At 43.0% G+C, this 25,993-nt stretch overlaps 10 protein-coding genes and 1 pseudogene across 14 annotated transcripts; 5 read left to right on the forward strand and 6 right to left on the reverse strand.

Moving 5' to 3' along the window:
* Window positions 1-19: 19 nt before the first annotated feature.
* LOC135349133 (iron-sulfur cluster assembly 2 homolog, mitochondrial-like) lies at window positions 20-1,283 on the forward strand. The gene is made up of 3 exons (XM_064547625.1): window positions 20-274; window positions 655-776; window positions 984-1,283. Exons 1-3 carry the CDS (start codon window positions 71-73, stop codon window positions 1,153-1,155), a joined length of 498 nt encoding a protein of 165 aa, XP_064403695.1. The 5' UTR covers window positions 20-70; the 3' UTR covers window positions 1,156-1,283.
* A 75-nt stretch (window positions 1,284-1,358) lies between these two features.
* On the reverse strand, window positions 1,359-3,038 carry LOC135349130 (sphingolipid delta(4)-desaturase DES1-like). Its single transcript, XM_064547620.1, has 2 exons — window positions 2,837-3,038; window positions 1,359-2,552 (listed from the first exon to the last, which is right to left on the reverse strand). The coding sequence occupies exons 1-2, from the start codon at window positions 2,916-2,918 to the stop codon at window positions 1,522-1,524; spliced, it is 1,113 nt and encodes a 370-aa protein (XP_064403690.1). The 5' UTR covers window positions 2,919-3,038; the 3' UTR covers window positions 1,359-1,521.
* A 62-nt stretch (window positions 3,039-3,100) lies between these two features.
* LOC135349128 (F-box/WD repeat-containing protein 7-like) lies at window positions 3,101-7,746 on the forward strand (annotated as a pseudogene).
* Window positions 7,747-7,755: 9 nt separating this feature from the next.
* Window positions 7,756-8,869, forward strand: LOC135349132 (ufm1-specific protease 2-like). 2 transcript variants are annotated; one of them, XM_064547623.1, is made up of 5 exons: window positions 7,756-7,917; window positions 8,009-8,251; window positions 8,335-8,437; window positions 8,582-8,652; window positions 8,730-8,869. In XM_064547623.1, exons 1-5 carry the CDS (start codon window positions 7,795-7,797, stop codon window positions 8,853-8,855), a joined length of 666 nt encoding a protein of 221 aa, XP_064403693.1. In that variant the 5' UTR covers window positions 7,756-7,794; the 3' UTR covers window positions 8,856-8,869. The 2 variants fall into 2 exon arrangements, with proteins under 2 accessions (XP_064403693.1, XP_064403694.1); XM_064547624.1 differs by having other exon boundaries at window positions 8,009-8,209.
* Window positions 8,870-8,883: 14 nt separating this feature from the next.
* On the reverse strand, window positions 8,884-9,986 carry LOC135349131 (membrane progestin receptor gamma-A-like). Its single transcript, XM_064547622.1, has one exon. The coding sequence runs from the start codon at window positions 9,961-9,963 to the stop codon at window positions 8,965-8,967; it is 999 nt and encodes a 332-aa protein (XP_064403692.1). The 5' UTR covers window positions 9,964-9,986; the 3' UTR covers window positions 8,884-8,964.
* Window positions 9,987-10,124: 138 nt separating this feature from the next.
* On the reverse strand, window positions 10,125-11,425 carry LOC135349134 (membrane progestin receptor gamma-A-like). Its single transcript, XM_064547626.1, has one exon. The coding sequence runs from the start codon at window positions 11,342-11,344 to the stop codon at window positions 10,208-10,210; it is 1,137 nt and encodes a 378-aa protein (XP_064403696.1). The 5' UTR covers window positions 11,345-11,425; the 3' UTR covers window positions 10,125-10,207.
* A 335-nt stretch (window positions 11,426-11,760) lies between these two features.
* LOC135348718 (DNA-directed primase/polymerase protein-like) lies at window positions 11,761-15,058 on the reverse strand. Its single transcript, XM_064547018.1, has 14 exons — window positions 14,902-15,058; window positions 14,670-14,732; window positions 14,541-14,619; window positions 14,396-14,493; window positions 14,245-14,288; window positions 14,104-14,195; window positions 13,884-14,031; window positions 13,684-13,824; window positions 13,570-13,635; window positions 13,341-13,518; window positions 12,710-12,909; window positions 12,386-12,464; window positions 12,244-12,326; window positions 11,761-12,133 (listed from the first exon to the last, which is right to left on the reverse strand). Exons 1-14 carry the CDS (start codon window positions 15,024-15,026, stop codon window positions 11,811-11,813), a joined length of 1,719 nt encoding a protein of 572 aa, XP_064403088.1. The 5' UTR covers window positions 15,027-15,058; the 3' UTR covers window positions 11,761-11,810.
* Window positions 15,041-15,788, forward strand: LOC135348733 (large ribosomal subunit protein uL11m-like). The gene is made up of 3 exons (XM_064547034.1): window positions 15,041-15,172; window positions 15,295-15,390; window positions 15,472-15,788. Exons 1-3 carry the CDS (start codon window positions 15,065-15,067, stop codon window positions 15,718-15,720), a joined length of 453 nt encoding a protein of 150 aa, XP_064403104.1. The 5' UTR covers window positions 15,041-15,064; the 3' UTR covers window positions 15,721-15,788.
* LOC135348717 (endoplasmic reticulum membrane-associated RNA degradation protein-like) lies at window positions 15,757-23,129 on the reverse strand. Of its 4 annotated transcripts, none has more exons than XM_064547015.1 (19): window positions 22,967-23,129; window positions 22,731-22,852; window positions 22,238-22,329; window positions 21,993-22,138; window positions 21,844-21,945; window positions 21,689-21,784; window positions 21,404-21,501; window positions 18,101-18,219; window positions 17,832-17,950; window positions 17,487-17,585; window positions 17,386-17,415; window positions 17,248-17,316; window positions 17,129-17,197; window positions 16,933-17,031; window positions 16,802-16,885; window positions 16,357-16,644; window positions 16,193-16,284; window positions 16,021-16,125; window positions 15,757-15,899 (listed from the first exon to the last, which is right to left on the reverse strand). In XM_064547015.1, exons 1-19 carry the CDS (start codon window positions 23,081-23,083, stop codon window positions 15,776-15,778), a joined length of 2,070 nt encoding a protein of 689 aa, XP_064403085.1. In that variant the 5' UTR covers window positions 23,084-23,129; the 3' UTR covers window positions 15,757-15,775. The 4 variants fall into 4 exon arrangements, with proteins under 4 accessions (XP_064403085.1, XP_064403087.1, XP_064403086.1 ...); XM_064547017.1 differs by having other exon boundaries at window positions 22,731-22,848; window positions 22,991-23,104; XM_064547016.1 differs by having other exon boundaries at window positions 16,802-16,882; window positions 22,731-22,848; window positions 22,967-23,100.
* On the reverse strand, window positions 18,229-20,176 carry LOC135348728 (uncharacterized). Its single transcript, XM_064547028.1, has 2 exons — window positions 19,262-20,176; window positions 18,229-19,164 (listed from the first exon to the last, which is right to left on the reverse strand). The coding sequence occupies exons 1-2, from the start codon at window positions 19,536-19,538 to the stop codon at window positions 18,461-18,463; spliced, it is 981 nt and encodes a 326-aa protein (XP_064403098.1). The 5' UTR covers window positions 19,539-20,176; the 3' UTR covers window positions 18,229-18,460.
* Window positions 23,119-25,937, forward strand: LOC135348727 (malate dehydrogenase, cytoplasmic-like). The gene is made up of 8 exons (XM_064547027.1): window positions 23,119-23,262; window positions 23,373-23,471; window positions 23,700-23,796; window positions 24,010-24,185; window positions 24,402-24,524; window positions 24,675-24,851; window positions 25,023-25,136; window positions 25,528-25,937. Exons 1-8 carry the CDS (start codon window positions 23,260-23,262, stop codon window positions 25,747-25,749), a joined length of 1,011 nt encoding a protein of 336 aa, XP_064403097.1. The 5' UTR covers window positions 23,119-23,259; the 3' UTR covers window positions 25,750-25,937.
* The last annotated feature ends 56 nt before the right edge of the window (window positions 25,938-25,993 follow it).

Raw genomic sequence — 25,993 nt, forward strand, 5'->3', positions numbered from 1 at the left:
TAACCACACACTGCACACACCTCTGTGACTCCCACAATGGACCTTGGACCTTCCAGTAAACAAACATTGGATGGCTTTTCGAGTGGTGTGTGTAGTTGCTGAGCTGCTGCGGCCGCCTGGTCTGGTCCTACACGTAGGCTGGAGGAGCAGGCCGAGTCACAGGACTGTCCAGAGGTGGTACAGACCAAGTGCCGCTCTCCAGGGATCTCAGACTGAGCCCAGTGTTGTGTCAGACTCCAGTGAGGGGCTACAGCTCTCTCAGAGCTGTGTAAAGGTGAGTGGGAGGGGCTACTACACACCACACAGCTGCATACACGTACCTATGTGTGTGTGAAGAGTCTAGTCAAGCTTTAGCCCTGGGGGGATGTCATATTGATGTTAGGCCTTTCGTTGGTGGTGATTGCATGCCCCTGGCCCTTTAATTAATGTGTATAACGGAAACATTTGGGGAGCAGGTTTTGACCACTATAATATTAGAGGTAGCTTTTGTTAAGGGGTGTGTTCTATACACCAGCGGCTCGTTAGAGGCCTGGTCGCAGAGTTGGCCTTTCTTCAGAGGTAGAGGGTGTTTCCACTGTATTAGTTGATGAGAACTCCTCCCCCATCCATCCATACCCCCCCCCTCATCCATACTCTCTCTCCTTCCCCTAATAGCAACTGTTGGCTGTGACAGAGGAGGACCCAGCTGCCTTACTGAGGGTGGTCGTGGACGGTGGAGGATGCTCTGGATTCCAGTACAAGTTTGTTCTTGACAGCCAAATCAACTCTGACGACAAGTGAGAAATTATTCATAAAATATTGAAAATCACAGTCACACATTTTTGTGCAGTTAATTGATTAATCTTTTGTTTGTTGTCTGCTACAATTGATTGTAGAAGGGGTGCTTTCCCCTTGTAGTGAGATGTTATTGATAATTATTCGTACATGTAGATCAGTTATTAGGCTCTCGGTTGTCACTTAACTCATTTCCCCTCCTGCTGCAGAGTATTTGAGAGAGAGGGTGCCCGAGTGGTGATTGATGAGCTCTCTCTTAGCCTCCTCAAAGGAGCCACTGTCGACTACTATACTGAACTCATTCGCTCTTCATTCAGAATCACTGGCAACCCCAACGCTGAACAAGGCTGCTCATGCGGAGCTTCATTTGCTCTGAAATGAACTTTGTTTCTTCTTCATTATTGTAACAACATACGTACATATTATGTAATTATGTTCCTACATGGTTTGGCTATTACTACATAATTATAATGTGTGTATAAAATCAAGGCATACAGCTATAATTAAAAGGTCAACATAATTGCGTGGGAGGCTGGTAGCTGTATGATGACGTCACGATATCCTATAATTATAACGTGCCATGATTGTGTCAATAATCATGATTAGGCTCTCAACACAACATGTTGTACATGTACACAGTATACAATAAAGCAGCTAGTGCATCATTTTAATACAGTAAAGGAAAGCCAAAATAATAATAAGTGCAGTCAGTGATGTATTAAAATGGCAACTAATAAGGTCTACTAATCAGTCATTCTTCTTGTTCTCTTCACTCAATTCCACACCACCATTAGCAACATGTCCATTGGTGGTTGTCTTCTTGAATGGTGGGTCTTCAGCGAACACAGGGATCATAGTGTTGTCAGCACAAAGATGTGGATTGTCAGCTTTCCTTTTTCCGTATATATCCTCGAAGTCTCTCTTGACTCGAGAAAATGGGCCCATTTGCGGCTTGAACAGATAGATATAGATCACAGAGAGCCATGAGTCGTGTTGGGGTAAGGAATCGTAAAACTCGGCGGCAATTCTCTTAACTTCAGGCAGTCTAGATCCCGGGATGTACGGGAAATCGTGATGCTCCATGTGATAACCGACGTTAAACGTGAGATAGTTCCAAGGGCCGTAGTAAGAGTAGGTCTCGTAGCCTCTGTCAAACATGTAGTGCTCAGCAATAAAGTGAGCAGCCATTGGGTGCAGGCCCAGGCTGAGGAACGTGCCTATCAGAAGGTAGTAGAGAGATTTGAATCCAAAGAAATACCAAATCAGAGCATCAGCAGTTACCTGTATCACCACATTGAGGATCTCTAATTTTGAAGGTGGCTTGGGCCGTACTATAAACGGACGAAACGCATAGAAAAGTGGTTGTAGAAAGAGCCAGAGAATTTTCAATGGGATGTTCGTGAAAAATCGTCCTTCCCAGGCAGAGGGTAGGTCCACATCATAACCCTCTATCCCTTGATACCTGTGATGCTCTATATGATAGATTTTGAACGAGATGGACATCGGCACGCCAATTGGAATGTTTATAAGCATTCCGAAAAGTCGATTTGCAAGAGGGTACTTATTTCCAAACGCTGCATTGTGAGCGATGTCATGAATGGCGAGTGTTAGCGAGTGATTGACGACTCCGCCCAGAAAATACGCGAGAACCGTGATCCAGAAATACGATAAGTGACCAACGAAATAGCAGGACAGGATATTGAAGATGACCATTGCTATGGCGATGTATTTGAACTCGTGGTCGGGTCCCATCAGCTTCTTGATCTCGGGGTATTTATCTACAGGGGAGGTAACAAAGAGTAACAAGTGGATTACAACAACTAACCTTTACATGTACACGCTCACACAAGACGTAGCACACATGATTTTTGTGGTTTATACAGTACAGAGAAGTGTTTAAAATTTGGCCATATCCATCATACGATATCGGTACATATACAATAATTATTACAAGACTAGACGTATAATTTATTGGTTAGTTATATTGGACACAGAGACTCCACTGTAGGCAGCATGGATATTAAACAGACAATACTGTAGCCAATAGCACTCAAATACTCACCTAAGATTAACTTTCTCCTGGCAACATGAGGTTCCTGAGTGTACACCCATTCAAAGTCGTTTCTAGACACCTGGCCTCCCATCTTTAAGCAATCAGTGTTCTCCAAACCTTTCAGATACGATATAGCTAGAGATAGCTAGAGACTCCCTACTAAAAGCACACCTAGAATCGCCTGATACACTGATCATGAAAGGTCACCACACATGACACACCTTAGGCAGTGACCTTCCAGCCCCACCCCCATGTTGCATGGCAACATCAAAGGGCTACACAAACCACAAATGAACAAGGTCGTTGAACAAAAACATGTCTAAATGCCAGAAGAGCAGCACAAAGTTACCAACTTTCAAGCAAGAGTCTCCAAAGCCCTCTAGTAATCATTACTTCACCCTTCACCGTATTAAGCAGATCACAGGCTGGCTCCCCAAATGGCTACCTGGCCAAAAAAGAGTATTTATATGTCAACTCATGGAAAACTGCTCAAGAGAGCAGCTTGAGCTATTAGCAACATCTCTGGAGCCCATACTACACTTAGACTTTCCACTTCCCTGGGACCTCATTTGCAAGCGCTCCATTTGGACAGAGCTGCAACGTTTCATGTCCAGCGAACTCTTATTCAGAATGTGCTGAACCCTCTTCGCTCTCTACACAGCTGGGGCTGTTTGGAGTCCCTGCCACTGACCAACTCTGATAGCAACGGTTTAACGATACGAAAACCGTCCCCCTCTCATCCAAAGAAACAAAAACCGGTCCCTTCTCGTCCAAAGAAAGCACAAGACGTCATTCTACCGGCCCTTCCTCTCACTCACCCTCGCCACAAGACTAGTAAAAGTATTGAAGACATTGTCACACTCAGAAAACAGCGATTTGGTTCTATTCCTGACTTTATCTCGACTGCTAATCTACTCAGAAATGTCCGACACAAGGAGCTACTGCGATCTCCCACTAAGAATCATCGGCGAACAAAGTCCTTGGGAGTTCCTTTGAGTGATGATTACAGACAAGCTGAGAGCTTCAAAACACAGCTGATAGGAATATCTAAGGTAAGTACTAATTTACCTAGCCTGTCTGTGCTGTGTATTGAGGTGTTTTATACACAGTGGATGGACGATTGGGAGAGCAGTCAAAGAGCCTATCTTCTACTGGAGGTTATCAAGATGTGCGATAAAGATCTCCTAGGTTACTTTGTTCAATGCCTACATCAGAGGTGAGAATGATTATAGCTATATAGCACTTAACAACCAATTACTTTCCTTGGATAATAAATTAGCAGCCTCTAACTTTCCTCCTTACCCATCGTTGTAATTGTTATTTTTTTCTCCACTCACTGCAACAGGCTCCACGAGACTATGGAGATCAATTCATTCTCTGATGGTATCTTGCTCAGTATATTCTCCTACCTAACTCCTCTAGATCTGTGCAGAGCTGCTCAAGTAAGTCTTGATGGCTAATATATATTGATTTGTTGCGTGTTACCATAGACCTGCAAACGTTGGAACAGACTGTCATGCCACGGCTCACTGTGGAAGGCCCAGTGCCATGCACTCAGCTCTCGGGAGGGTTTAGGGGATCTGTCTAAAGCAGTGGAGATGGCGTTTGGTCATCTACTACAAGAAGATAAGAAAGTGGACTGGAAGAAAACCTACAGAGATCTATGCTCAGTTTTGGCTCATTTGAAGGATATGATACTGAAGACAACCAAAACCAAGAGACAAGTTGTGTCTAGGAGCTCAAAAACCAGCAATGCAGCCTACTCTCTCAAACAGATGCTACAAATATGTAAGCCAGAAATCGCATACTCACAGACATTAAATCCCCCCCCTATAGTACGTGGCAGTTCTAAGGGTGACAGTAGACCCACAACTCGTGACCTCTTGCGTTCTGCTCCAGAGAGCCCAGCCCGTATGCGCCGAAGACAAAGAGCTGAACGTCACGAAGCACACCTTGAGTATGAAAAACTGGAAGAAGAACGACTACACTCAGTCAAGTATATACTAACTGCACCCCCATCATTACCCATACTATGTATAATAATTATTATTATGTTCCCTTTGGGTTTAGGTATCATCACCGCACACCCAGGGATACTCAGCTGAGTCAGGAAGTCCTGAATTGGAGATCAACAATGAACGATGCTGCACCATGGCGATTGGTGGATGTTGCTGTGGACACAAGACCTTATCTACTTGCAATCGTAAGGAATATACGTGCATGTGCATGTATAGTAGATTTTCTTTAAATTATCATTTCTATTTCTTCCAATAGCCTCATCCAGAGGGTATAGAGTGCCTGGTATTAAGTGGAGCTCTGACTAGTAATCTCAAGCCAGGAAAAATTCAGCCTATCCCAAAAGTCATGAGGCTACCAGTGAGTACTATAATGATGGTGTTACATTGAATCTTCCATACCTGAACTTAAATTGAAGTTTCCTGCTATTTTGTTTGCTCCAGCAATTCTTCTCTACTGTACACTGTCTGCAATGTGATCATAAGAAGATAATGGCTGGGACAGCTAACAGGGAGATTATGTGAGCTCAAGTCATTTCCCATGCTCTGGATTTTATCCCTCCCGACTACTTTAATTACTTACAGAGTGAGGGATATTCGCTCAGGAAGACCTGTCAGTACTCTCACAGGTCACAAAGTAAGACTTAGCTTGGGGTGGAGTGTACAGTTATGTATTAGCATGCAGTTACCCTGGGGTAGACTAACAGTGGCTGTACTAAGGAGGTGGCGTAGCTACTAACACAATGAAGCATATCCTATGACTTCAGGCCTTCATTTTCATAGTACGTGTGTACAGTGTATTGAACAAACTTCTTTGCAGGGAAGTGTACAGTGTTTGCAGTATGATGCCTACAAGATTGTGTCAGGGTCATGGGATACCACATGCATTGTGAGTTTAATAATTATTGTCTACTGTACATCTGATTCTACTATTCTAACTGTCTGACTGTGCATTGTATAGGTATGGGATGCAGTTCACTTTGAGCCCCTGAGGGAGCTCCAAGGGCACACTGACTGTGTCTCCTGTCTTCAGTTCAATCAAGACTACCTGTGAGTATAGCCATCATTTGGCATTTTTCCCCTGTGGTATAATCTATGGTGGTATTGGGCCGAAATTACTTTGATCCCCCCCCAAATATGAACATTAATGGCACCATTTTAAAGGTCACTTTCTAAGCTGTCAAAAAATCACAAAAGTAGTGAAATTGGATTGACGGAGCTTAAGTTATTGCAACTGAAAGAGTTCCGGAGCCATTTATTAAATGGTGGGGTGTGTAGCTGAGCATTATTCAACAGCCATAACTTATAGTTCTGACGATCCAATTTCAACTGTATGTACCCTCATAGCATTGTATACAGAACATATTTTACGCTGTTTCCCAGTGTTACTGGCTCCCATGACAAGAGTCTTCGTGTGTGGAGCACATCCACCTGGAGCTGTGTCACTGTCATTGGTGATGCCCACAGCGGACCTGTACTCTGTGTTCAGCTCAACCAGTGGGTCATTGCCAGTGGAGCAGCAGACAAGTGAGTCATCTCATGCACTGTTGTGCAGCTCCCCATTTCCCAACTTTGACAAAAAACCAAAGGCAACTTGTAATTTACTTGTTGCTAAAGTGCTATTGATAATGAACATTTTTCGGAGTTATTTTACTCGATATTGTTTAATTTTCTCCTTAGGACTGTGCGACTGTGGTCCCCCACTACCCACCACCTCCTCCACACACTCTCACACACTGCCCCTGTCTCCTCTCTGCATCTCTCCAATGTCCTCCTAATTACCGCCTCGTTATCTGGGGGCATCCTCCTCTGGAATGTCATCTCTGGGACTCTATTGCTTGAAATGAGCAGAGCTGGCAAAGCTTGTATGATGAGTCTCTCTCTTGCTTCTCACAGACTGTATGGTGCTGGCAGGTATGTAGGTAACCTTGTCTGCTTATACCTGCAGTGAAACCTGTCTATTGTGGTCACCCTATATACGTAGACAATTAAAAGTAATAATGCATTATATTTCTACCGTATAGTGATGGAGTGCTGTACGAGTGGGATATCTGCTCTGGGAATTGTGTGAGGAAGCTATTGGGTCATTCCAGGGGACTGACCTGCGTCTGGGTGAGTAGTGGGGTGGGTGTTGTCTTGTACATACATAGATCACTGTATAGTATCATAATAATTGATTGAGTTGGTGTAATTAGTCATCACGCATCTTTCAACAGCATTAACTTTTGTTCTGATGATCCAATTTCAAAAATTTTATTATTTTCTGAAAGCTTAGAAAGAGACCTTTCAAATGATGTATTTCAATCAAACATTTGGTTGGGGCCATAATTTGGCATTTTTCGCCCTTGGACCATGGGCTATAATCCATGGTATTTGTCCGAAATTGGCAAATTCTGTAATCTCCCAAATAGGAACATTAATGGTACCATTTTAAAGGTATCTTTCTAAGCTTTCATAAAATCATAAAATCGTTGAAATTGGATCCACGGAATTCAGATTATAGCAGCTGAAAGAGTCCCCGAACCATTGATATACAGAGGGTGTAGTTGAGCATCTTTGAAAGATTGTTCCTCACGCAAACATAATTATATGCAGGCTGGAAATGATAAGATTGTGACTGCATCTGAAGACAACACAGTGTGTGTCTGGTACACCAAGAAAGCTATAGCAAAGGTCAGTCAGTACCCAGTCAGCATTCATTTTTATTATTGTCATTGTTTCACAGGAGCTGACAGATGAGGAGGTTATTGCTGACTCGTTTTTCACAGAACTGCCAATACGAGTGATCACAGAGCAACCGGACACTTAACACTAAACACTTTTTAATATTACATCAGAATTTTTAATGTTAAAATCATCTCAACTAACTACATGTATGATTGCAATGGTTGTTTGTTGATTGTGTGGGTGTAGTATGGTAAAGGATCGACATTGCACCAAACGCTAAACAGCATGGATCTTCTAGACCTTACAAAACAAGTGTCTGCCAGTGCTGTACTGGATCCCTCCACTACAGCCACTATCAAGCACCGCTGCACTTTCCATCACTACTGCTGCGATGGCATTGACGACAAAGTGCACGATAATTATAATTATAATTTGTCCATAGTTTGAACTCTCATACTCACTTCGTACTTCTCATTGTACTATGCTAATATTTATACAGAATTGGGGCTGTGGTTATCGGACGTTGCAGTCGCTGTGTTCCTGGGCTGTCGGACAGGTTGCCATCACCACTTCTGTCCCCAGTGTACGCGATATTCAGCAGATCCTAGTGGAAGTCGGAGACAAGTCTAAATCACATGTTGGGTCACGGGATTGGATTGGAACATATGAGGCTTGCATGGTTATGGATCATTTGTATTGGGTGTGTGGTTCAATCCTAAATATGATGGATGCATTGCGCATGGTAATTCTTTAAAGGGCTATTGAAAATACACACTCCCATATAATAATTCTTCTGTACTACTGCATGCTTCTTGTATTCTCCAGATTGCGTGCAGGATAATCCACATGCCCCAGGGTGCTAGCATACTGGACCAATTGCCTGTCCTATCAGCTCACTTCACTGAGAACGGCTCACCAGTCATGATTGGTGAGTAGAGAGACAGATCAGTGTTCATTGCCCAAATAATTGACTACCTCTCTTACCCTCTTTTTTAGTTACTGATGTAGCTATTAGTGTTGTTCAACAGTTGCGTGTGTTTACCTCTACCCTAGCTCCTTGTACTCCATGCAGGTGGTGATGTAGATGGAGCGTCGAAAACCTTGCTAGGAGTATCCACACATCCTCCACTCTTTCTCATTGCAGTGAGTTACAGTATTCAATATTGTGCCTAATAATGCTTGTTGAATCCCATCCGTCATTTTCTGCCCCCCATCCACAGGACCCTCATTACGTTGGCCCCTCAGATAAGGATATTGTTATAGCTAGCGGATTTATTAAATGGCATGGACCGGAACTATTCCAAACTTCATCTTTTTATAACTTTTGTCTACCTCTATCTAATTAATTTTTGACCCTGCATTCATGACGAATAATGTGTGATAAAATAAGAGGCTCGTTATGAAAGTTCTATAGCTCTACTAGTGTAATAACGTAATAAAATGGTAATAAATTGATTAGTCTTGTTTCTTATTTTTTAAGTGTCCATCGACTGTTAGATTAGAGCCAAATGAGATAGTAACAATGGATGCCACCATTAGCGTGACAAGGGTCCAACCTAGCGTAGAGAGAAATGTGACTCCTTGTAGAAGCGTTTCCAACTCGTCTGATCGTGTTTCTAGCTCAGATTCGAATGCAATGATATGGAACATTGTACCCACGCTCGTGAGAACATGCATCCATTGGTGACTGTGACCACAGATGTCAAAAGTGCCCCCATGATGACTTTCAGGGAATCTGATTGCATTGAGTACAGCGGCCACCAGATATGTGAATGATCCTAGTGCGAGATACATCATTGATGGTGTCCACTTTTGCCCGCTAATAAGGCAGCTCACCAGCCGATAATAGGAGGGAAAACTTCCTGTTAGGAAAGTTAGACCAAAAGCAAGTGTTTGTATGAGATATTTTGAGCTATCCCATTTGTGTCTAGAGGCAGAGCATAGATAGACAGTCACAATTCCGCTCATTGAGGTCAGGCCCATGTAAATATTGGGCATACTGAACAGTACGTTGTCCAATGGTCGCATGTAGTAGAATGAAGCACAAGCACCACCCATGAAGAACATAGCCATTGCTGTGTAGTCCACGTAGAAGCAGATATGTCTGATTCTAGGGTTCATACAGTTGAATGTATGTGCAATGACGGAACCTGTGAGAGTAACCATCGTGGACATCTCATGTGCTAGTAGAGGGTAATGGTACGGGGAGATGTTTGATGGAGGCCATACTTCACTCGGAAAAGTTTGTCTGAAATATACCACAATGATGATGAGTGGAATGAGATGTGTCCACACGTTCAGTGTCTCGTTATTGAGTCGGAATAAACTGACTAGACAGTCTAGGAAGGATGAGTATGGTTGTCTATAGCCTCTTGTTAGATATCGTTCCTTGTACTGCTCAGGAACTAGATCAACTGTGAAGGTCCTGCTGCTCATGTGAGCTTGTTGTTTCATTGTGCCATAGATTGAAGACTATGATTGTGCTTAGTCTATATAGTGATAAGAATGCTGTGGTCTATGACCAACTGATAAAGGATCATTGGCTATATGGAATGTTGGTACCAACCATTCCCAGCACATGCATGCATGCAATACCACCTCCTACTCAGTTGATACAAGATAGCAAAGCATTATAGTCCACCAATAATTATCACAAAATTATAAATAATGCATATAAATAATGATAAAAATAGCAATTTTATTTAATATACTGTGATCTATTCTTATCTGGGTGTAGATGCTCGTTTTTCAAGTGTCCTTCTACTGACAGTTGAGAGCCGAACCAGAGAGCCACACACACACCGACAAAGAGTGCCCCCAGAACCCAGCCCAAGGAAGAGTAGAAAGTAATTCCTTCTAAGAGTGTCTCCATTTTGTCTGCTCGCTCTTGTAGCTCAGTCTGGACAGACAAAATATGTGCCAACGTACCAAATGAGGTAATAATGTGTACCCACTGGTGACTGTGACCACAAATGTCAAAAATGTTTCGATAATGTTTTTCCGGGAACCTGGTGGAATTCAATATGGCTGCTGCTAGATATCCAAGCGATCCGACCACCAGAATGACTAGAGATATGGTACATTCTTCTCCAGTAAACACGCAATTAAGCACCCGATAGTAGGATGGTAAGTTCCCTGCAAAATAGGGTAGAGCAAATGCCAGCGTTCTAATGAGGTACTTTGATTTCTCCCACTTGTGACGCGAAGCACAGCAGAGGTACACGGCCATTACATTAGCTATTGAGGCCATACCGATATAGACGTTGGGCATATTGAAGAAGAGGATGTTTGTGTTCAATGGTCGGAGGTAGTAGTAGGTAGCACAAGCGCCACCCATGCCAAACATAGAAATAGCTGCATAGTCAATAAAAAAGCAAATATGCCGAATTCGAGGTGTCATACAGTTGAATAAATGTGCGATTACAGAGCCTAGATGATAGGCAAGTATCGAGATCTCCTCTGATAGTAGGGGGTAGTACCACGGATTGATTTTAGTGAGAGGCCATAGCTCACAGGGGAAGGTTTGATAGAAGTATATCAGGAGTAGGATGAGTGGAATGAGGTGTGTCCACACATTCAGTGTCTCGTTATTGAGTCGGAATAAACTGACTAGACAGTCTAGGAAGGATGAGTATGGTTGTCTGTAGCCTCTTGAAAGATATCTTTCCTTGTACTGCTTGGGAAGCAGATCAACTGTAACACATTGTTTTTTGAGCAGCTTGTAGAATAGGGTCAACGCCCCCTTTTCAGACTTCTGTACACCGTTACTAACATCATTAGGAGCAGATAGAGTAGCTCTAGATGAGTCTTTTCTAGTGCTGGTAGATCTTCTCATCTTGCCTCTTCCTCCCAGGCGCCCTTACTTGGCCAATAAACACAACAACTTAGTAATGACCGGTGGAATCTCAAGAACTTCCTCAATTTGTGCAGCTTCCAGCCCCTCCCTCTCCCTGCATTAAAATCCTCAATAAAATCCTCCTTCAGTTCTGTGTGACCACACTGTACTGCATTCTTCTGTGCATGTACATGTACCTCTACTATAAAATATTATCATAATTATGACCATCTACAATGTATTTTCTGCAGGTCCTATAAATAGCTACTCCATGTGTGTGTATTAAATTGTAGTCCTGCGGACGTACACTCCAGTCCTGAACTACTTGCATATTATCAATAACATATACTTCAAGCATGGCATGTTTCTTATCTCTAGCTCTATATATGCCACCTTTTTATCATGCAGGTTAGAAATTTTGAAGCAATTACTTTGAAACTGCTGAATACATAAAAATTGATATAGGTCAAATCTCATCAATGTCTTCGCAAAAAGAGTTCATCTCTTCAATTGATATATTGTAATCAGTTTCTGGTGGAGGAGAGTTGGCAGCTGTCCCTTGTGTAGCCTCGTACTCTGCCAGTGCCTCGAGCATAAGCCCATCCACCCAGTCAGGTGATCCGCAGCGTGTTTGTTCCGGCTCCTCGGTGTCGAAACCACCGGCCTCCATTTCACAAATATCTCTGTCAGTAATGTCTCCTCCCAAGAGGGTGCTCAGATTATCTCCTGACTCAGCACTATTGAGGAGTTGATTGGGGACAGGATTACAGACAGCTGGGAGACGCTTTTCTGTGTATGGAGATACGAAAGATTGTTCATAGAATGCTAAAACCATAATTATAAAAAGCTGGGTAATTGAGAAATAAGTCATATAAAGAATTTTAGTAATAAGGTTTTACCATTTCCTCTGAAGTTGGCTCTCTTACACTCTGGATCATGGCATTTCTGATAGAACACACCTCTCATTAAGTCAGCTATGATCCTGTGCCGAGTCAGAGCACTGTGTAATACTGTAGTACACAAGTGTACATGTACACTTACATTATGTTGTTACTTCTGTGAGTTCTGCCAATATTCTCGCACCATCTGTTGTGCTGAATGTCATACACAATCTGCTTTCCTGGAGTATATAATACATGTACTCAGTTCATTATAGCAACTATTAAGTAGCAGGGATATACTCACACTGGTCAGTGATGGTCGGTACTAACCATCTCTAGACACAAATAACCACCTCTTAGGCTCTTAGCTAGTTTACCATAATGATGTTAGGTTAAAAAAAGGCCAACTTTGTGTTGATAGATTGAGGATTGAAAATACCAATCACTAGACAATTCTGGTCACATCCCTGAACTAGGTACATACCTTGAGAGAAGTAAGTCCACCGTCTGATGTTCCCCTGAGCTCCTCCTCTTGTGAGGGTACTGGTGATGTGAGCGTCGACCAATGGGAAGGGAGACAGCTGATTTCCTCCACCCTCACGACTGCTGACGGCAGTAGCTGATGATTTAGTTATCTTAGGCTCGGCTGAAGTGAATTCCAACACTCTGGAGCAGCTGTTAAAGCTGAATAAAGGAATACAGATGATTTATCGATGAAATTGAAAGTTCTATAGCTAGTGTACTCTAGATCGAGGCTTCCATGCAATAGGAACACTTTCAGTCGCCGTAACTTGAGTTCTGTGTATCCAATTTCAATAATTTCAGGATTTTCTGAAAGCTTAGAAAAAGACCTTTCAAATGGTACCATCCATGTTCATATTTGGGAGATCATAGAATTTGCTAATTTCGGCCCAATACCATGGATTATAGCCCATGGTCTAAGGGCGAAAAATGACAAATTATGGTCCAAATCAAATTAGGGATTTTAACACATCATTTGAAATGTCTTTTTCCAAGCTTTCAGAAAATAATAAAATTTTTGAAATTGGATCAATGATACTAAAGTTATGGCTAAACAAAGTAAGTCAATTATATCGATTCATAGAGTCCCTCACCTGACATTACAGACGAGAGAGTCCATGAGAGTGTTGAATTTTTGACTCCTCCTTCTATGATTAGAGTCTTCACCATAGGAGCTCCTGAATCGGCTGTCCTTGGACACCAGGAGGGGAACCCCCTTGCCCAGTTTGCTCGATAAGTAGAGACGAAAATTCCTATTACGAGTGTACACGCCTGCAGGGGAGTAAATGGTGAACTTATAGGGGCTGCTAAATAGTGTCAAACCTTCATCGCAAAGCAGTACTGTTTTCCCTTGCTCGTTGAGAACAAATAATCTCTTCAGTTCTAAGCCTATTTGGTTTCATAATCAAAGTTTATGCTATAGCTAGACTGCTATACCAGTTGGACAAGGAGGTGGATCCTTGCTTCTTTTCTTCTTGACAGGCTCTGGGAAGTGCTGGCTGTAGGCTTGCTGCTCTCCTGCGTCTGAGGCTGATTGAAATGCCCTCAATTCATCGCAGCAATGGTGAACAAATTGACCTACGCATACATAGAAACACACACACATATAATACACACAGGGTAAAGGTTAGTAGTACCTGCATGGATGTTGTTTTTGAAGACAGCTAACGGGAGATGAAATATAAGGTGTCTTGAAAACTTGCTGGGGGCACTAGACTCCAGGTCCAGTATGTTGCCACGGTCACAGCTCAGCCCAAAATGCACGTACAGCTGGTAGCAAATGTACTATAGAATAGACGAAGAGAAAGCGAATCACATGCATTCACGAATTAGAATGACATTAGAGTGATCTCGTACTTGAATGAATGTCCCCAGTGCTGAATTACCATCCGTGTTCTGGTTCAGTTCTGTCTTGAACTCTATATCAAAATACAGTCGACAGGCAGAATCTGTACAGGACACGAAGATGTTAGAATGCATAACGGACTACACACTTACCCTCTACAATCACCTCGTAATAATGCCTGGGGCCTTTCTTATCACTGCAGTTTATAAAACTACTGTAAATATCCAGTGAAACTAAGTATAGCCACAGTATCAATAATGATAGGGTAAAATTATTATCGTATGTACAGTACGTCTCACGCACAGATATCGTTGTCCAAACTCGTAGTAAGTGGTCACGAGATATTTCCTCTGTCCTGTGGTGCCCAACACCTCGGACTCAAATGCAAACACGGCAGAACTCTGAGGGCACAAAGACAAGTATAGTGAACATGTCACGGTCGGGTTACCTGATAGCAAGATCTTGAGAAATCAAATGCCATTTGCTGGCGTGGAAACAGTCTCCATAGCGGCTCAGGGGTGAGATAGCTAAGGTCGTCCACATAAAGACATGTATATCATAAACTCTCACCCTTTACCATGTCTTCTTGGTTGGTTTAGTAGTAATTACCTCACTTGCTTCTCTCTTCACAGCACCATGTCTGTGCATACAGAAAAACTATCGTAATTCATGTAATTACAGCGCCAATGCTCGGCCATATAGAGCCTTATGTACATAGTCTCGCAAAAGTAATAAGTTTTTTCTGGCGCTGTAATAATACGGTAGTCAATACAGATATATATATGATCTGGAGCTTACTAGCAACTGACCTTTTGGTGCTCAAGGCTTCATCTTGAGGAGGTTCTTTTGCTTGACTGGGTACTGGAGTTGATTTATTGTCTTCTTTTCCAGAGCTTTGTGTCTTGTAGAACTTGCCTACAGCATGAGAACACATGGTTCAGCCCCGCCCCCCTTTTATGACCACGTGAAGAAATGGCTGCAAGAAGCAAGGCAGTTGCTAAAGTGATAGGAACGCTCCGAGTTCGTGTGCCAGCTGGTGGAGCCTCTCCCTCGCCGCCACTGGGGCCAGCTCTGGGACAAGTGAGGGCCTGTGTGTGTGTGTGTGTGTGTGTGCGTGTGCGTGTGCGTGTGATAACTAGAGTGAGGCGTACAGTATCAAACACATTCAACGGTTGTGATGGAAATGTGTTTTGTTCTCACAGAGAGGGGTGAACATCGGACTGTTCTGTAAGGAGTTTAACGAGAAGACAAACGACATTAAAGAAGGCGTACCCATTCCTGTCACTGTTACAATTAATGTGAGATTAAGACTATATTGCCATTATTTGTACATTCTGTTTCCAATATAATTATTACTGGCCTGTTCATTATCTCTGCAGTCTGACCGTAGTTTCTCCTTCACAACGTCCACCCCTCCCACCTCCTACTTCCTCAAGGCAGCTGCTGGAATAGAGAAGGGGGCTGCCCAACCAGGGCACCAAGTGGCAGGGGAGGTGTCCCTCAAGCACATCTATGAAATAGCTCTGGTCAAGTCCAAGGACCCTGTCTTTGATGGCATAGCACTGGAGAGTGTGTGTAAGACGGTGATGGGATCTGCTAGAAGTCTAGGCATCAGGATTGTTAGATAAACTATTATATTATTCATCATCATTCTTGTTCAAATACTGTTATTATCGATATAAATTATTTTGGGAAGGCTAGTGTTAGTTGTGCTAGAGAAGCACACAGTTTGTCCACCTCCTCCCAGCGATTCCTCGACGACTGAGAGTGGGCGTTCTCACTAAACTGAAGCAGTTTCTTGTGGTACCTACAGAGTGTGTAGGTGTGGGTGGACGTGAGTGTATGTGGAGTGTGGTGGGTGGGAGTACGGGAAAGTAACGTTGTATCTGTCTGAGCTTCAATGACAATGTTGCAATACGTGTACTTACTTGATGATTCTGACTGGTTCATGATCACTGTCCAGTGGTAAGTGAGACAGACAAGCCAGTGACAGTATCATGAGTAACAAGACTGAGCCACAATACTGCGGCAGACTAGAGGCCAGAAAGAGTAAGAGGATGAAAGGAAGATATAAAGAATGAGAGCAGTGTTGTGACGTACCTTGAGACAAGGTGCTGATAGTTTGGACGCTGTCTAGACCTCAGCTGTTTGCCTATGTATTGGGAATACCTCAGAGCTGCTAGTTCCTGTATCTACAGAGAACGGAATAAAATAGATTTGACTGTGCCTATAGGCTATCATTGATTATAATTATAGTGACATACCTGAGAGACTGCTTGTTGAGTGTTCTCCAATGTCCTCCGTGCTACGCCCACCAGTTCCAGGTCCCTCCGCTCCATATACAGTGTGCACAGCCTACGCCCCCACACACACTCTATCACATCCCTCACACCACCCACACTTCCACACCAGTCGTCAGATGGTCCATCAATCCTCACATGACTTAGAGCTGTTAGCAGGGAAGTACTAGAGTGAGGGGCGACAAGGTTAGCAAACTCTTCAGGTTTCGGAATGTTTTCCCAGTCATTCATGGTTGAAAGCAACTGGAGAAGCTGAACAAACAAACAAACATAGAAATAATTATACATGCATATGAATGCATTGTAGCTGTATAAAGCGTACTGAACACATTGTTTTCGTTATAAGATAATTTATACTGATCAGAACAACACAAACAACACACACACATACAACACTTGCTATCCTCACCTCTTGTTTGAGCATGGAGAGAGGATGGAAGATTGACACATAGCCAGCCTCGATAGAGAGCAACGACCGAACCAGTGGACTCTGCTGAACATTATTGGATTAAATGTTGTTGGCTAATAGTTTGTGCTTACTCTGAGGAGATCTTTGTTGAGGCAATACTGAGCAGCAAATAGCATGGCCAGACATAGCATGTGATTGGCTAACACTCTCGACAGGCGTCCAAATTCCACCTATATACAAAAGTCATCACATGACATACACACTCTCCGCTGAGAGATCACATGACATACATACTCTCCGCTGAGAGATCACATGACGCACACGTACCTCTCCATGACTGATCCTATCTCTGACCCTTGGACCCTCAGAATACACCAACACATCCAACAACATCTCCTGCAGAACAACAACTAGTAGCCATAGCAACGTGACATTGCATTGCATACCATCTTGTTAGCTCCGATCTCAGAGATCAATTTGTTAGCTTCTCCAGAAGGCAATAACGGACTCAACATCTGCACACAACACCAAAATGCAAAAGCGAGTAAAAAGTTATATATGTACGTACATGTCATAATATTTACCTCATCAAATGTAGTGTAGAGAGTTGTAGACTGTTTGTTGGGTGGTGAGGGAAGTGCTGCATGATGGACACACACTTCAATGAGACCACTCTTGTGCTTACCTCGGCTGTGAGAGCTCTGTGTGGGCAGCCATTGCTGGCAGCAAACACTCTCCTTAGTCCATGCTCTAGAGAAGGAAGGAGGAGCACAAGGCACTCAGCGTACCTGTGTGGGTGTGGGTGAGGGGGGGGGGACAAACTTAATATGAAAATGAATACTGGTATTTATTCGATTTAAGGTGATATTAAAATTTGCAAGATTATGTACGCAGAAAAAATGATTTATATGGTGCTAATAAAATGTCCAAATGTCACATATTTAGAGGGTCGCCTTAAATCGAATAGTAAACAGTACTAAGACGGATCATCAATAACTGGTATGTGGTTACTATGAGTGAATGCATACAGGTACCTTCCTCCAGTGAATGCCTCCAGGGCACTCCTCCACACTGGCAGCATGGTGGGCAGGACAAAGAACGAGTGAGAGACCACCCCCTCCAGCAAAACACAGTCCCCTGGTCCAAGCTCTGTGGCAACAACTATAATTTTAGAACCTTGATGGTTTACCACTTGTAAGGCTATACAAAGCCAAAGTTTGAATTGAGATTGATCGAGGATTAAAACATGGTCAGCACTAAAAAAAAAACAACTCCAGACACATCACTTTAGGTACGTACCTTGAAAGACCAGTGCCAGTGGTGTGTCCTGTGTGAGAGTTAGGTGAGGTCTGAAGGAGAGAGGGGATGAGAGGAGGGGACCGAGACTAGCAGCCAGCACCAGGATGAACACACTATATCTGGTGTGTGTGTGTGTGTGTGTTCTTTAAACCACATAATTATGTACATACACACTCTAGCCAACTTTATCGCTTCACAGAGAAATAGTTGCGCTGTGGCTTCTTTGATCTTTTGCATAATTCTAGTGCTACAATATGAGAATGTTAAATAGTGTTCACTTATACGTTCATTATTATCTTCAGAGTTTGTCTAGTTAATAGTTATTTGCAAATATTAATCGTTTATTCGTTCACAATCACTTCAACTGATATATAGTTCCAAGAGCTGAAGTCCAATGTTAGATACTGAGCTGTAATCACGGAAGCACATTCGTAGCTCAATGTCATCAGTAGTTGGAGTTGATAGAGTTTTCATAAACCACGGAGGATTATTGTTATTGTAACATGTGTTGAGGCTTGACTGACCATCCCACAGCGCATTGTCGGGATAGAAACGATTCCTGTTTACATTCCAGTTAGTAGGTGTGGCCACACTATCACAAAAGCAGTCATTTCCCACAAATGGAGGAGAACCATAAGTGTTCCCCTCATCACAAGGACAGCGAGTGTTAGGGTGAATGTCACCACTGGTTCCATTGAACAGACCACTGGAAAACGTCCAGATATGTGTGCGTGGAGATTGCCCATGCGTGACGCTGAGTCCATCGACATACGCAAGATCGATAGTATTCCTACCTTCCCTATGGTATCCAAAGAATCCCAAGTTGTCTTCCCACCGATAACCTATTGCTCTCCCACACACCTGCCTGTATTGGACACCCACTGGAAACATGACAGATGAGCAAACACCTTGATGAAACGCTGGTGTACGACCACATGATCTTCTCGAATAGTGTGTCAGTTGAAGTCCTTGAGGGCATTGTTGGTTGGGGTCGGTCATGTTAATGTAGGCCACTCTCGTCCATCCTGGTCCACCACAAGTGTCAGAAGTAGTTGGTGGGTCATCTGCAACAGTTAAGAGACAGATTATTGTAGTTACATGCATGGATAGCAATATACACACTTGAGTCACTTTTGACTGTGAGTATTGTTACGTACTTACCCAGCAATCTGTCGGCAATAGTTTCCAGTGCTTCACGAATGTGTTTCAGCTCTGATAGAAGTGATTCACTGATCTTTGTTAGCTGTGTCTTAGTTCCACTGGAGCATTGGCTCCTAACATAGCAGGTGCTCGGTTGGTTCCAGGCTGACCCCAGACCAAGGAGACAGCAAAATATTAGGAGTACAGAAGACATAGTTAGTATAGTCTCCACGGGAATAGTGACAGTGTCGTACGTGTGATGATAATCAGTCGGATACGGTTTGCTGTAGCTCTGCATGTTTTATAGACTTAATTTGCTTTGAAACACCCACACGTAACATGACACGGTAGAGGTGATACACCGTACAATTAAAATCAAGATTTCCGTAAAATAATATACACTAGACGATTAAAATTAAGATTTCCGTGTTTGATGAAATTTTTGCGAAAATAAGTCTTATAATATCGTATTACTAGAATGTTTTGTGAGCATCGCCAACCTTGCAAGCGTTGATTACTACGCAAAATATAATCCGCTAACACCTATAACTATACTGGTGCTGGTAATGACACACGGTCCTTGCCAGAACACAATATTTCGATATTAAAGGGCCACATTTTTAACTGTCGTTTGCAAAGTTTTTTCACCAACAAATTATTCGGCATGTGCATTAAGTGTAAGAAAACAGATAAAGACCTTACGATGATTATTGTAATTTTATTCGTTTTGGGGGGGAGAAGGTAATAAGAAAAATGAACTGTATTTATACGATTTAAGGCGACATTAAAAACTAATTACGCTTCGCAAGATTATGTACATAGGTGCTATAATTATGGGTAAATTAATGTCCAAATGTCACATATTTAGAGGGTTGCCTTAAATCGAATAGTAAACAGTACTAAGACAGATCGCCAATAACTGGTATGTGGTTACTATGAGTGTGTGCATACAAGTGGCTGCTGGTACCTTCCTCCAGTGAATGCCTCCAGGGCACTCCTCCACACTGGCAGCATGGTGGGCAGGACAAAGAACGAGTGAGAGACCACCCCCTCCAGCAAAACACAGTCCTCTGGCCCAAGCTCTGTGGCAACAACTATAATTTTAGCATTGTACATGTATGTAGAACCGAACCTCAGTAGCTTTTTGTGTAATAATTATTATAATTAGCCGTAGCTGTTTTATTTCTCTGTTTTTGTGTTGTCCAGGGGAAGTCTTCACACTAGCCATCTGAGCTACCTGACCCCTACCCTTATGCATACCTCGGTTTTGCATAAAAATTTCTTAAATAAAAAAATAAAAAAAAAAACCCTGATGATTTACCACTTGTAAGGCTGTACAAAGCCAAAGTTTGAATTGAGATTGATTGAGGATTGAAAAATGGCCAGCACTAAAAAAACAACAACTCCAGACACATCACTTTAGGTAAGTTAATAGTTATTAGCAAAAATTAATCGTTTATTCATTCACAATCACTTCAACTGATGTATAGTTACAAGTACAGAAGACATAGTTAGTAGTCTCCACGGGAATAGTGACAGTGTCGTACGTGTGATGATAATCAGTCGGATATGGTTTGCTGTAGCTGTGTGTGCTCTGTACATTTTATACTGTATTCCTTGATGTCATATCACTTTCATTGAAGGTGAAGTTGCTGGGATTCTATTCTCTTTTGCAGATTATTATTTCCTCATTGTTGCTTCTGACGATCAGTATTAGGTTATGACAACAAGCAACGGAGCCGGCCGTTGTCAATACATATTAATAATTAGTATCATTAGACAGAGAAATTTAACAGATTAGAATTTCCGTGTAGTTGCAATTATATTGTGAGTCTTCCAATCATCATTAGCTAGGTACAACAGGCCCTCCATTGCCAGCATTAGTGTCAGATATCCCAACAAAATCAAGGCAACAAGTTTTTGATTGAAAGCGTTTGGAACGGGCCATAATTTACCATTTTCGGGAAAAGACCATGGTCATGGTATTTTGTTAACACATCATTTGAAAGGCCTCTCTCTAAGCTTTCAGAAAATCATTGTTATTGAATCAACAGAACAAAAGTTATGGCCGCTCAAAGATGCTCTATTTAACACTAGGTCGATCCCAGAGAGTACTAGTAATTCACCATTGAGTATATGTACAGGTAAACCATGCTCACTCACTGTGGTGGTATCTCAGAGTATGAGAAGAAGCCGTGCCAGACAATGTTCCTCAGGTTAAGTCCAGTGGGGGGGCCAATCACACAACGCAGTATAAACACCTTCAGGGGATAGAAGATGAACTTGTATAATATTTAGATCCCACTTGAGTGTATTTGCTTATTGTTGCTAGAAATAGAGCACATCTATGGTTATAGTGTTCCTCAGCCCTTGTGCTTTGGGGCACTATAACACATAGATACCTCATGCCCATTATCTAATCATTACATAGACATTCAACAGGCTCACTGCAGTGTGTCCCAGAGCTTGCTCCATCTCTTCAGTGGCTAGCAAGTCCCTCAACAACAGTGGACAGTGAGTGGACCCAGTGACTGACACATACACCTGAGTGGGGAGGAGGGATGACAGTGAGGTCATGCCCATCGTCGGTAATACACACTCACGTCTCCGAGGGCTCTCTCCAGTGCAGCTGTGCCAATAAGAAGTGTGATAAGTGTCGGAAGTGGACCCTCCGATTTCAACTCCCTCACAAGACGAACAAACAACTGGAAAAACAGTGACAATCATTATTTCTAAAAAAGCAATCCCTTACCTCAGGTGAGTGTGTCCATGCAAATCTGTCTCTCTTCTCCAGTTCACTGTATAGTGCTCTACTAGCGAGCTGTCTGTGTACATGGAATGCCAGCTCAGCACATCTTCTACCACCAGCGGCACAGTCATCGTTTCCCACCCTCACACCTGCACACACACACCACAGTAGTATACAACGCCCACACCACACCGAGCACAACACCCACTTAATTAAGGAAATAATTATAAGCATAATAACTGACTTACTTTGCTCCAAGAATGCAGTGACAACTGTCCAGTTCAGTGTGCAGTCTGATAGTAGGAACGCGGCGTAATCTTGAGGAGGAGACTGGTGGAACCTGGAAACATAATTATGCGAATTAGCGATAATAAAAATCACTTGCAAACCGCACTGTTTTCCAATGGATATTAATTTTGTAATCAATGGCTCAGGCACTCTTTCAGTTGCCATAACTTGAATTCCGTAGACCCAATTTCAATGATTTTATGATTTTCTGAAAGCTTAGAAAGAGACCTTTCAAATGGTACCATCAATGTTCATATTTGGGAGATAACAGAATTTACCAATTTCGACCCAAAACCATGGATTATAGCCCATGGTCCAAGGCCGAAAATGAGAAATTATGGTCCGAATCAAAATAGGGATTTTAACACATTGTTTGAAAGGTCTCTTTCTAAGCTCTCAGAAAATCATAAAATTGTTGAAATTGTGCTGAAAGATGCTCAACTACACCCCCACCTTGCGATGCTCCCCACCACCATCTCGTGGATGCTGGGAGACAGAGAGGTCATCTCCACGGTGATAGCCCTCCTCGCCTGCTCAGCGCGACAGCAGGGCTTGTCGGCCATGGGACAAACTGGCTGGTCAGGGGGGGGGTGGAATTAATTAATAAATAATCGACTGCATTTGTATACCCGTATCGATAACGTGGATTATTTTATTCAACACCACAAGCATGCCATTTTGTCATTTACGTATGTCACAGTGAGGCTGCCTCCCCTCCACCAGCTGCAGGTACTGACCCATCCAGAAGGAGCGAATGAGGGGAGAAGACTGAGCAATGGCAAGAGACCAGACCTCCTCCTCTTCATTCATGATTGTTGCGAGGTTAGCTAGCTCTACACAACCTCGCATCCCCTCCTACCCCCCAAGCCTAGGAACACGTGGAGCCCCCCAGCCAGCTAGCCCTGAGGTCAACAGCAGAGTCGCAATCTTCTTGATCTTACAGTACTTCTCCCTGCGTTCATAGCTACTCTACTAACAGAAAATGGTAAGTGCATCTATTATAAGAGCTTGCAGCATTAGTTTTGAGCTAAATCTTGTTGCAGCAATTTTGGGTGTGAAATTTCTTTCTCTCTCTCTCTCTTGCATGTGTTGTAGGCCTCCCCCCTCAAGGTATGTGTAACTGGTGCAGCTGGCCAGATTGCCTACTCCCTCCTCTACTCCATTGCCAATGGTGATGTGTTTGGAAAGGACCAGGTACGTACTGGGGCGTGAATATCGTTATCTCCACCTGTGCACATGTACACAATGTGCTCTCACACAATGGCCGTCATTCTCACAATGTGCTCTCACACAATGACCATCATTGATTGTCCACTAATTTGTACAGCAAGCAGATTGATTGAATACAGTTGCAGAAGTAAATCCACAACCACACTAATTAACATCATCACCCGGTATTACTTTATCCCCCCCCCCACTCAGCCTATTATTCTGACCCTGCTGGACATCACTCCTATGATGGGCAGTGTTAACGGCGTTGTGCTGGAGCTGCAGGACTGTGCCCTCACCCTACTCAGAGGTGAATAATATACACTGTTGTCGGTGATTGTGAGTTAGTATACGTTGATTTACGTGGTTCACCATTCTCCTTTGGACTCTATGTACAATGTACGTACCTATACTAACATTGTACATTGTACATTGTAGTGTAGTACATTATATAGTGTAGTAATGTACTTTTAAATTATACTATGTCTACCTCATACTGTGCCTACCCCCTCACCCCCCTCAGATGTGATCCCCACTGATAACCCCCAGGTGGCCTTCCAGGATGCTGACGTGGCAGTGCTAGTGGGAGCCATGCCACGACGGGAGGGTATGGAGAGGAAGGACCTACTCAAGGCCAACGCTAAGATCTTCGAGACTCAGGGAAAGGCTCTCGATGCAGTAGCCAAGAAAACTGTCAAGGTGAGTTTATGGGGTAGCTGTCAAGTGGATAAAAAGCTTGCTTAACTATAATTTAATGTTATGGACGGGAAAAATACGTCTGTTGATACACAATCCCTAAAATTCAAGAAGTGATATAAAGTGACAATGTGCACTTGTGTAGCTTTACACGTATACTGAATGTATGGCTACTGGTATTGTTTTTGCAATATTACTTGAATGACTTATTTTCTGCAGGTGCTGGTTGTGGGTAACCCTGCCAACACCAACGCCTTGCTGTGTGCCACGTCAGCACCTTCCATCCCTAAGGAGAACTTCACTTGCCTTACACGACTCGACCTCAACAGAGCACAAGGACAGGTATGTATCAGAAGTCTGACATTCAGTTTTGAGGGCTAATTTACAAGAATTTTATTACTGGCTCTTTTACAATAATTATTATGGTGTGCTATATAGACTTAGTACAATCAGATTCCACAGGTATCAAGTTAACAATCTCTACACTCTCAGATTGCTATGAGGGTTGGCACTACGACTGACAACGTGCACAACGTGATCATCTGGGGTAACCACTCATCTACTCAGTTCCCAGATGTTGCTCATGCCTACGTCACTAAGGATGGGGGAAAAACTCCCGTGTACGAGGCAGTCAACAACGACGCCTGGCTCAAGGGAGAGTTTATCACTGTGAGTCGAACACATGTCCTTATATGGAATGGTTTTCTCTGGATATGCTCACATCATAAATATCCAGGTTGATACTGCATAATTTCTCTGGTCTAAGTGACTCTCCTTAAGCATGGCTGTTATACTAACAACCAGTATAGGGACTGCCTACTAACATTTCCTTCTCTACAGACTATCCAGAAGAGAGGAGCTGCCATCATAGCTGCTCGCAAGCTCTCCAGTGCCATGTCGGCTGCCAAGGCCATCTGTGACCACCTCAGAAACTGGTGGTTTGGAACACCTGAGGTGAGGGGGCGTGTTCTGTTCTCATGGAAACTATACGAGTGTGTGTGTGTGTGTGTGTGTGTGTGTCCTTTTGTTACTGCATTAGCAATGTGTGTACATATTTCAGTGTTGCAGCTTGCTCTACTGTATAGCGGGTAATTTTCATGAGTAAAAAATTTTGTTTAGTCTCATTGCCTGCACTGTATTCATACGTTCCGGTAAGCCACGCCTACGTTAAAGTGTCATGGAGGTCAGCTTTCCCACGAAAATAACGAATTTTTACCCCGCGAAAATTACCCGCTATACGGTATTTTAGAGTACATTGTACACATCAAACAACCACACACAAGGCTTGATACCACCATACAGATATAACATGTACCCTCCCCCCCCCCCACACACACACACACAGGGTGAGTGGGTGTCCATGGGAGTGTACACTAATACCACCACGTACGGGATCTCAGAGGGTGTGGTCTACTCATTCCCTGTCACCATCAAGCCCGGCGGAGAATGGAAGATCGTCGAGGGGTTGACAATATCTGACTTTGCTCGTGAGAAGATGGACATCACTGCTAAAGAGCTTCAGGATGAGAAGGACACAGCTCTGCAGTTCCTGAGTGCCAATCTGTAGTGTGTCAACTCTCTTAGGGACAACACTTAGAGCTTGTGTAATTAATAATTATATGTTATAATAATTATAATTATAACTGTTGATGTAAGAGATGGTTGATGTATCGGTTGGTGTACTAGATCTAGTAGTTTTTTTGTCATTGAGATTGTACATTGTTGATTGTTTTGTATAAGCTCTTACGTAAAACAGTTCTGTACGTACCGTAGCTTGTAATCAAAGGGGGTGTGGCAGCTCACATGAAATG

This window comes from Halichondria panicea, chromosome 15, assembly GCF_963675165.1.
Source record: "Halichondria panicea chromosome 15, odHalPani1.1, whole genome shotgun sequence".
NCBI classification, from domain to species: domain Eukaryota; kingdom Metazoa; phylum Porifera; class Demospongiae; order Suberitida; family Halichondriidae; genus Halichondria; species Halichondria panicea.

Excerpts from the sequence above, each read along its gene's own strand:
- LOC135349130 (XM_064547620.1), bottom strand. The coding sequence starts at position 2,918 with ATGGGAGGCCAGGTGTCTAGAAACGACTTTGAATGGGTGTACACTCAG. Across the intron at positions 2,553-2,836 it reads CAGGAGAAAGTTAATCTTAG|ATAAATACCCCGAGATCAAG; the intron begins GTGAGTATTTGA and ends CCTCCCCTGTAG.
- LOC135349133 (XM_064547625.1), top strand. The coding sequence starts at position 71 with ATGGCTTTTCGAGTGGTGTGTGTAGTTGCTGAGCTGCTGCGGCCGCCT. Across the intron at positions 275-654 it reads TCTCTCAGAGCTGTGTAAAG|CAACTGTTGGCTGTGACAGA; the intron begins GTGAGTGGGAGG and ends TTCCCCTAATAG. Across the intron at positions 777-983 it reads CAAATCAACTCTGACGACAA|AGTATTTGAGAGAGAGGGTG; the intron begins GTGAGAAATTAT and ends CTCCTGCTGCAG.
- LOC135348733 (XM_064547034.1), top strand. The coding sequence starts at position 15,065 with ATGGCTGCAAGAAGCAAGGCAGTTGCTAAAGTGATAGGAACGCTCCGA. Across the intron at positions 15,173-15,294 it reads TGGGGCCAGCTCTGGGACAA|AGAGGGGTGAACATCGGACT; the intron begins GTGAGGGCCTGT and ends TTGTTCTCACAG. Across the intron at positions 15,391-15,471 it reads CTGTCACTGTTACAATTAAT|TCTGACCGTAGTTTCTCCTT; the intron begins GTGAGATTAAGA and ends TTATCTCTGCAG.
- LOC135348727 (XM_064547027.1), top strand. Across the intron at positions 23,797-24,009 it reads TGCCCTCACCCTACTCAGAG|ATGTGATCCCCACTGATAAC; the intron begins GTGAATAATATA and ends CACCCCCCTCAG. Across the intron at positions 24,525-24,674 it reads TCAACAGAGCACAAGGACAG|ATTGCTATGAGGGTTGGCAC; the intron begins GTATGTATCAGA and ends CTACACTCTCAG.
- LOC135349134 (XM_064547626.1), bottom strand. The coding sequence starts at position 11,344 with ATGAGAAGATCTACCAGCACTAGAAAAGACTCATCTAGAGCTACTCTA.
- LOC135348717 (XM_064547015.1), bottom strand. The coding sequence starts at position 23,083 with ATGAAGAGGAGGAGGTCTGGTCTCTTGCCATTGCTCAGTCTTCTCCCC. Across the intron at positions 22,139-22,237 it reads CACTGCATTCTTGGAGCAAA|GTGTGAGGGTGGGAAACGAT; the intron begins GTAAGTCAGTTA and ends GTGTGTGTGCAG. Across the intron at positions 17,586-17,831 it reads CATTCACTGGAGGAAGGTAC|GCTGAGTGCCTTGTGCTCCT; the intron begins CTGTATGCATTC and ends CCACACAGGTAC.
- LOC135348728 (XM_064547028.1), bottom strand. The coding sequence starts at position 19,538 with ATGCAGAGCTACAGCAAACCGTATCCGACTGATTATCATCACACGTAC. Across the intron at positions 19,165-19,261 it reads TATTGCCGACAGATTGCTGG|ATGACCCACCAACTACTTCT; the intron begins GTAAGTACGTAA and ends TAACTGTTGCAG.
- LOC135348718 (XM_064547018.1), bottom strand. The coding sequence starts at position 15,026 with ATGTGTTCTCATGCTGTAGGCAAGTTCTACAAGACACAAAGCTCTGGA. Across the intron at positions 14,289-14,395 it reads GAGTTTGGACAACGATATCT|TGATAAGAAAGGCCCCAGGC; the intron begins GTGCGTGAGACG and ends TATAAACTGCAG. Across the intron at positions 13,519-13,569 it reads AGTACTGCTTTGCGATGAAG|GCGTGTACACTCGTAATAGG; the intron begins GTTTGACACTAT and ends ACTCCCCTGCAG.
- LOC135349131 (XM_064547622.1), bottom strand. The coding sequence starts at position 9,963 with ATGAAACAACAAGCTCACATGAGCAGCAGGACCTTCACAGTTGATCTA.
- LOC135349132 (XM_064547623.1), top strand. The coding sequence starts at position 7,795 with ATGGATCTTCTAGACCTTACAAAACAAGTGTCTGCCAGTGCTGTACTG. Across the intron at positions 7,918-8,008 it reads GCGATGGCATTGACGACAAA|AATTGGGGCTGTGGTTATCG; the intron begins GTGCACGATAAT and ends ATATTTATACAG. Across the intron at positions 8,653-8,729 it reads CTCCACTCTTTCTCATTGCA|GACCCTCATTACGTTGGCCC; the intron begins GTGAGTTACAGT and ends CCCCATCCACAG.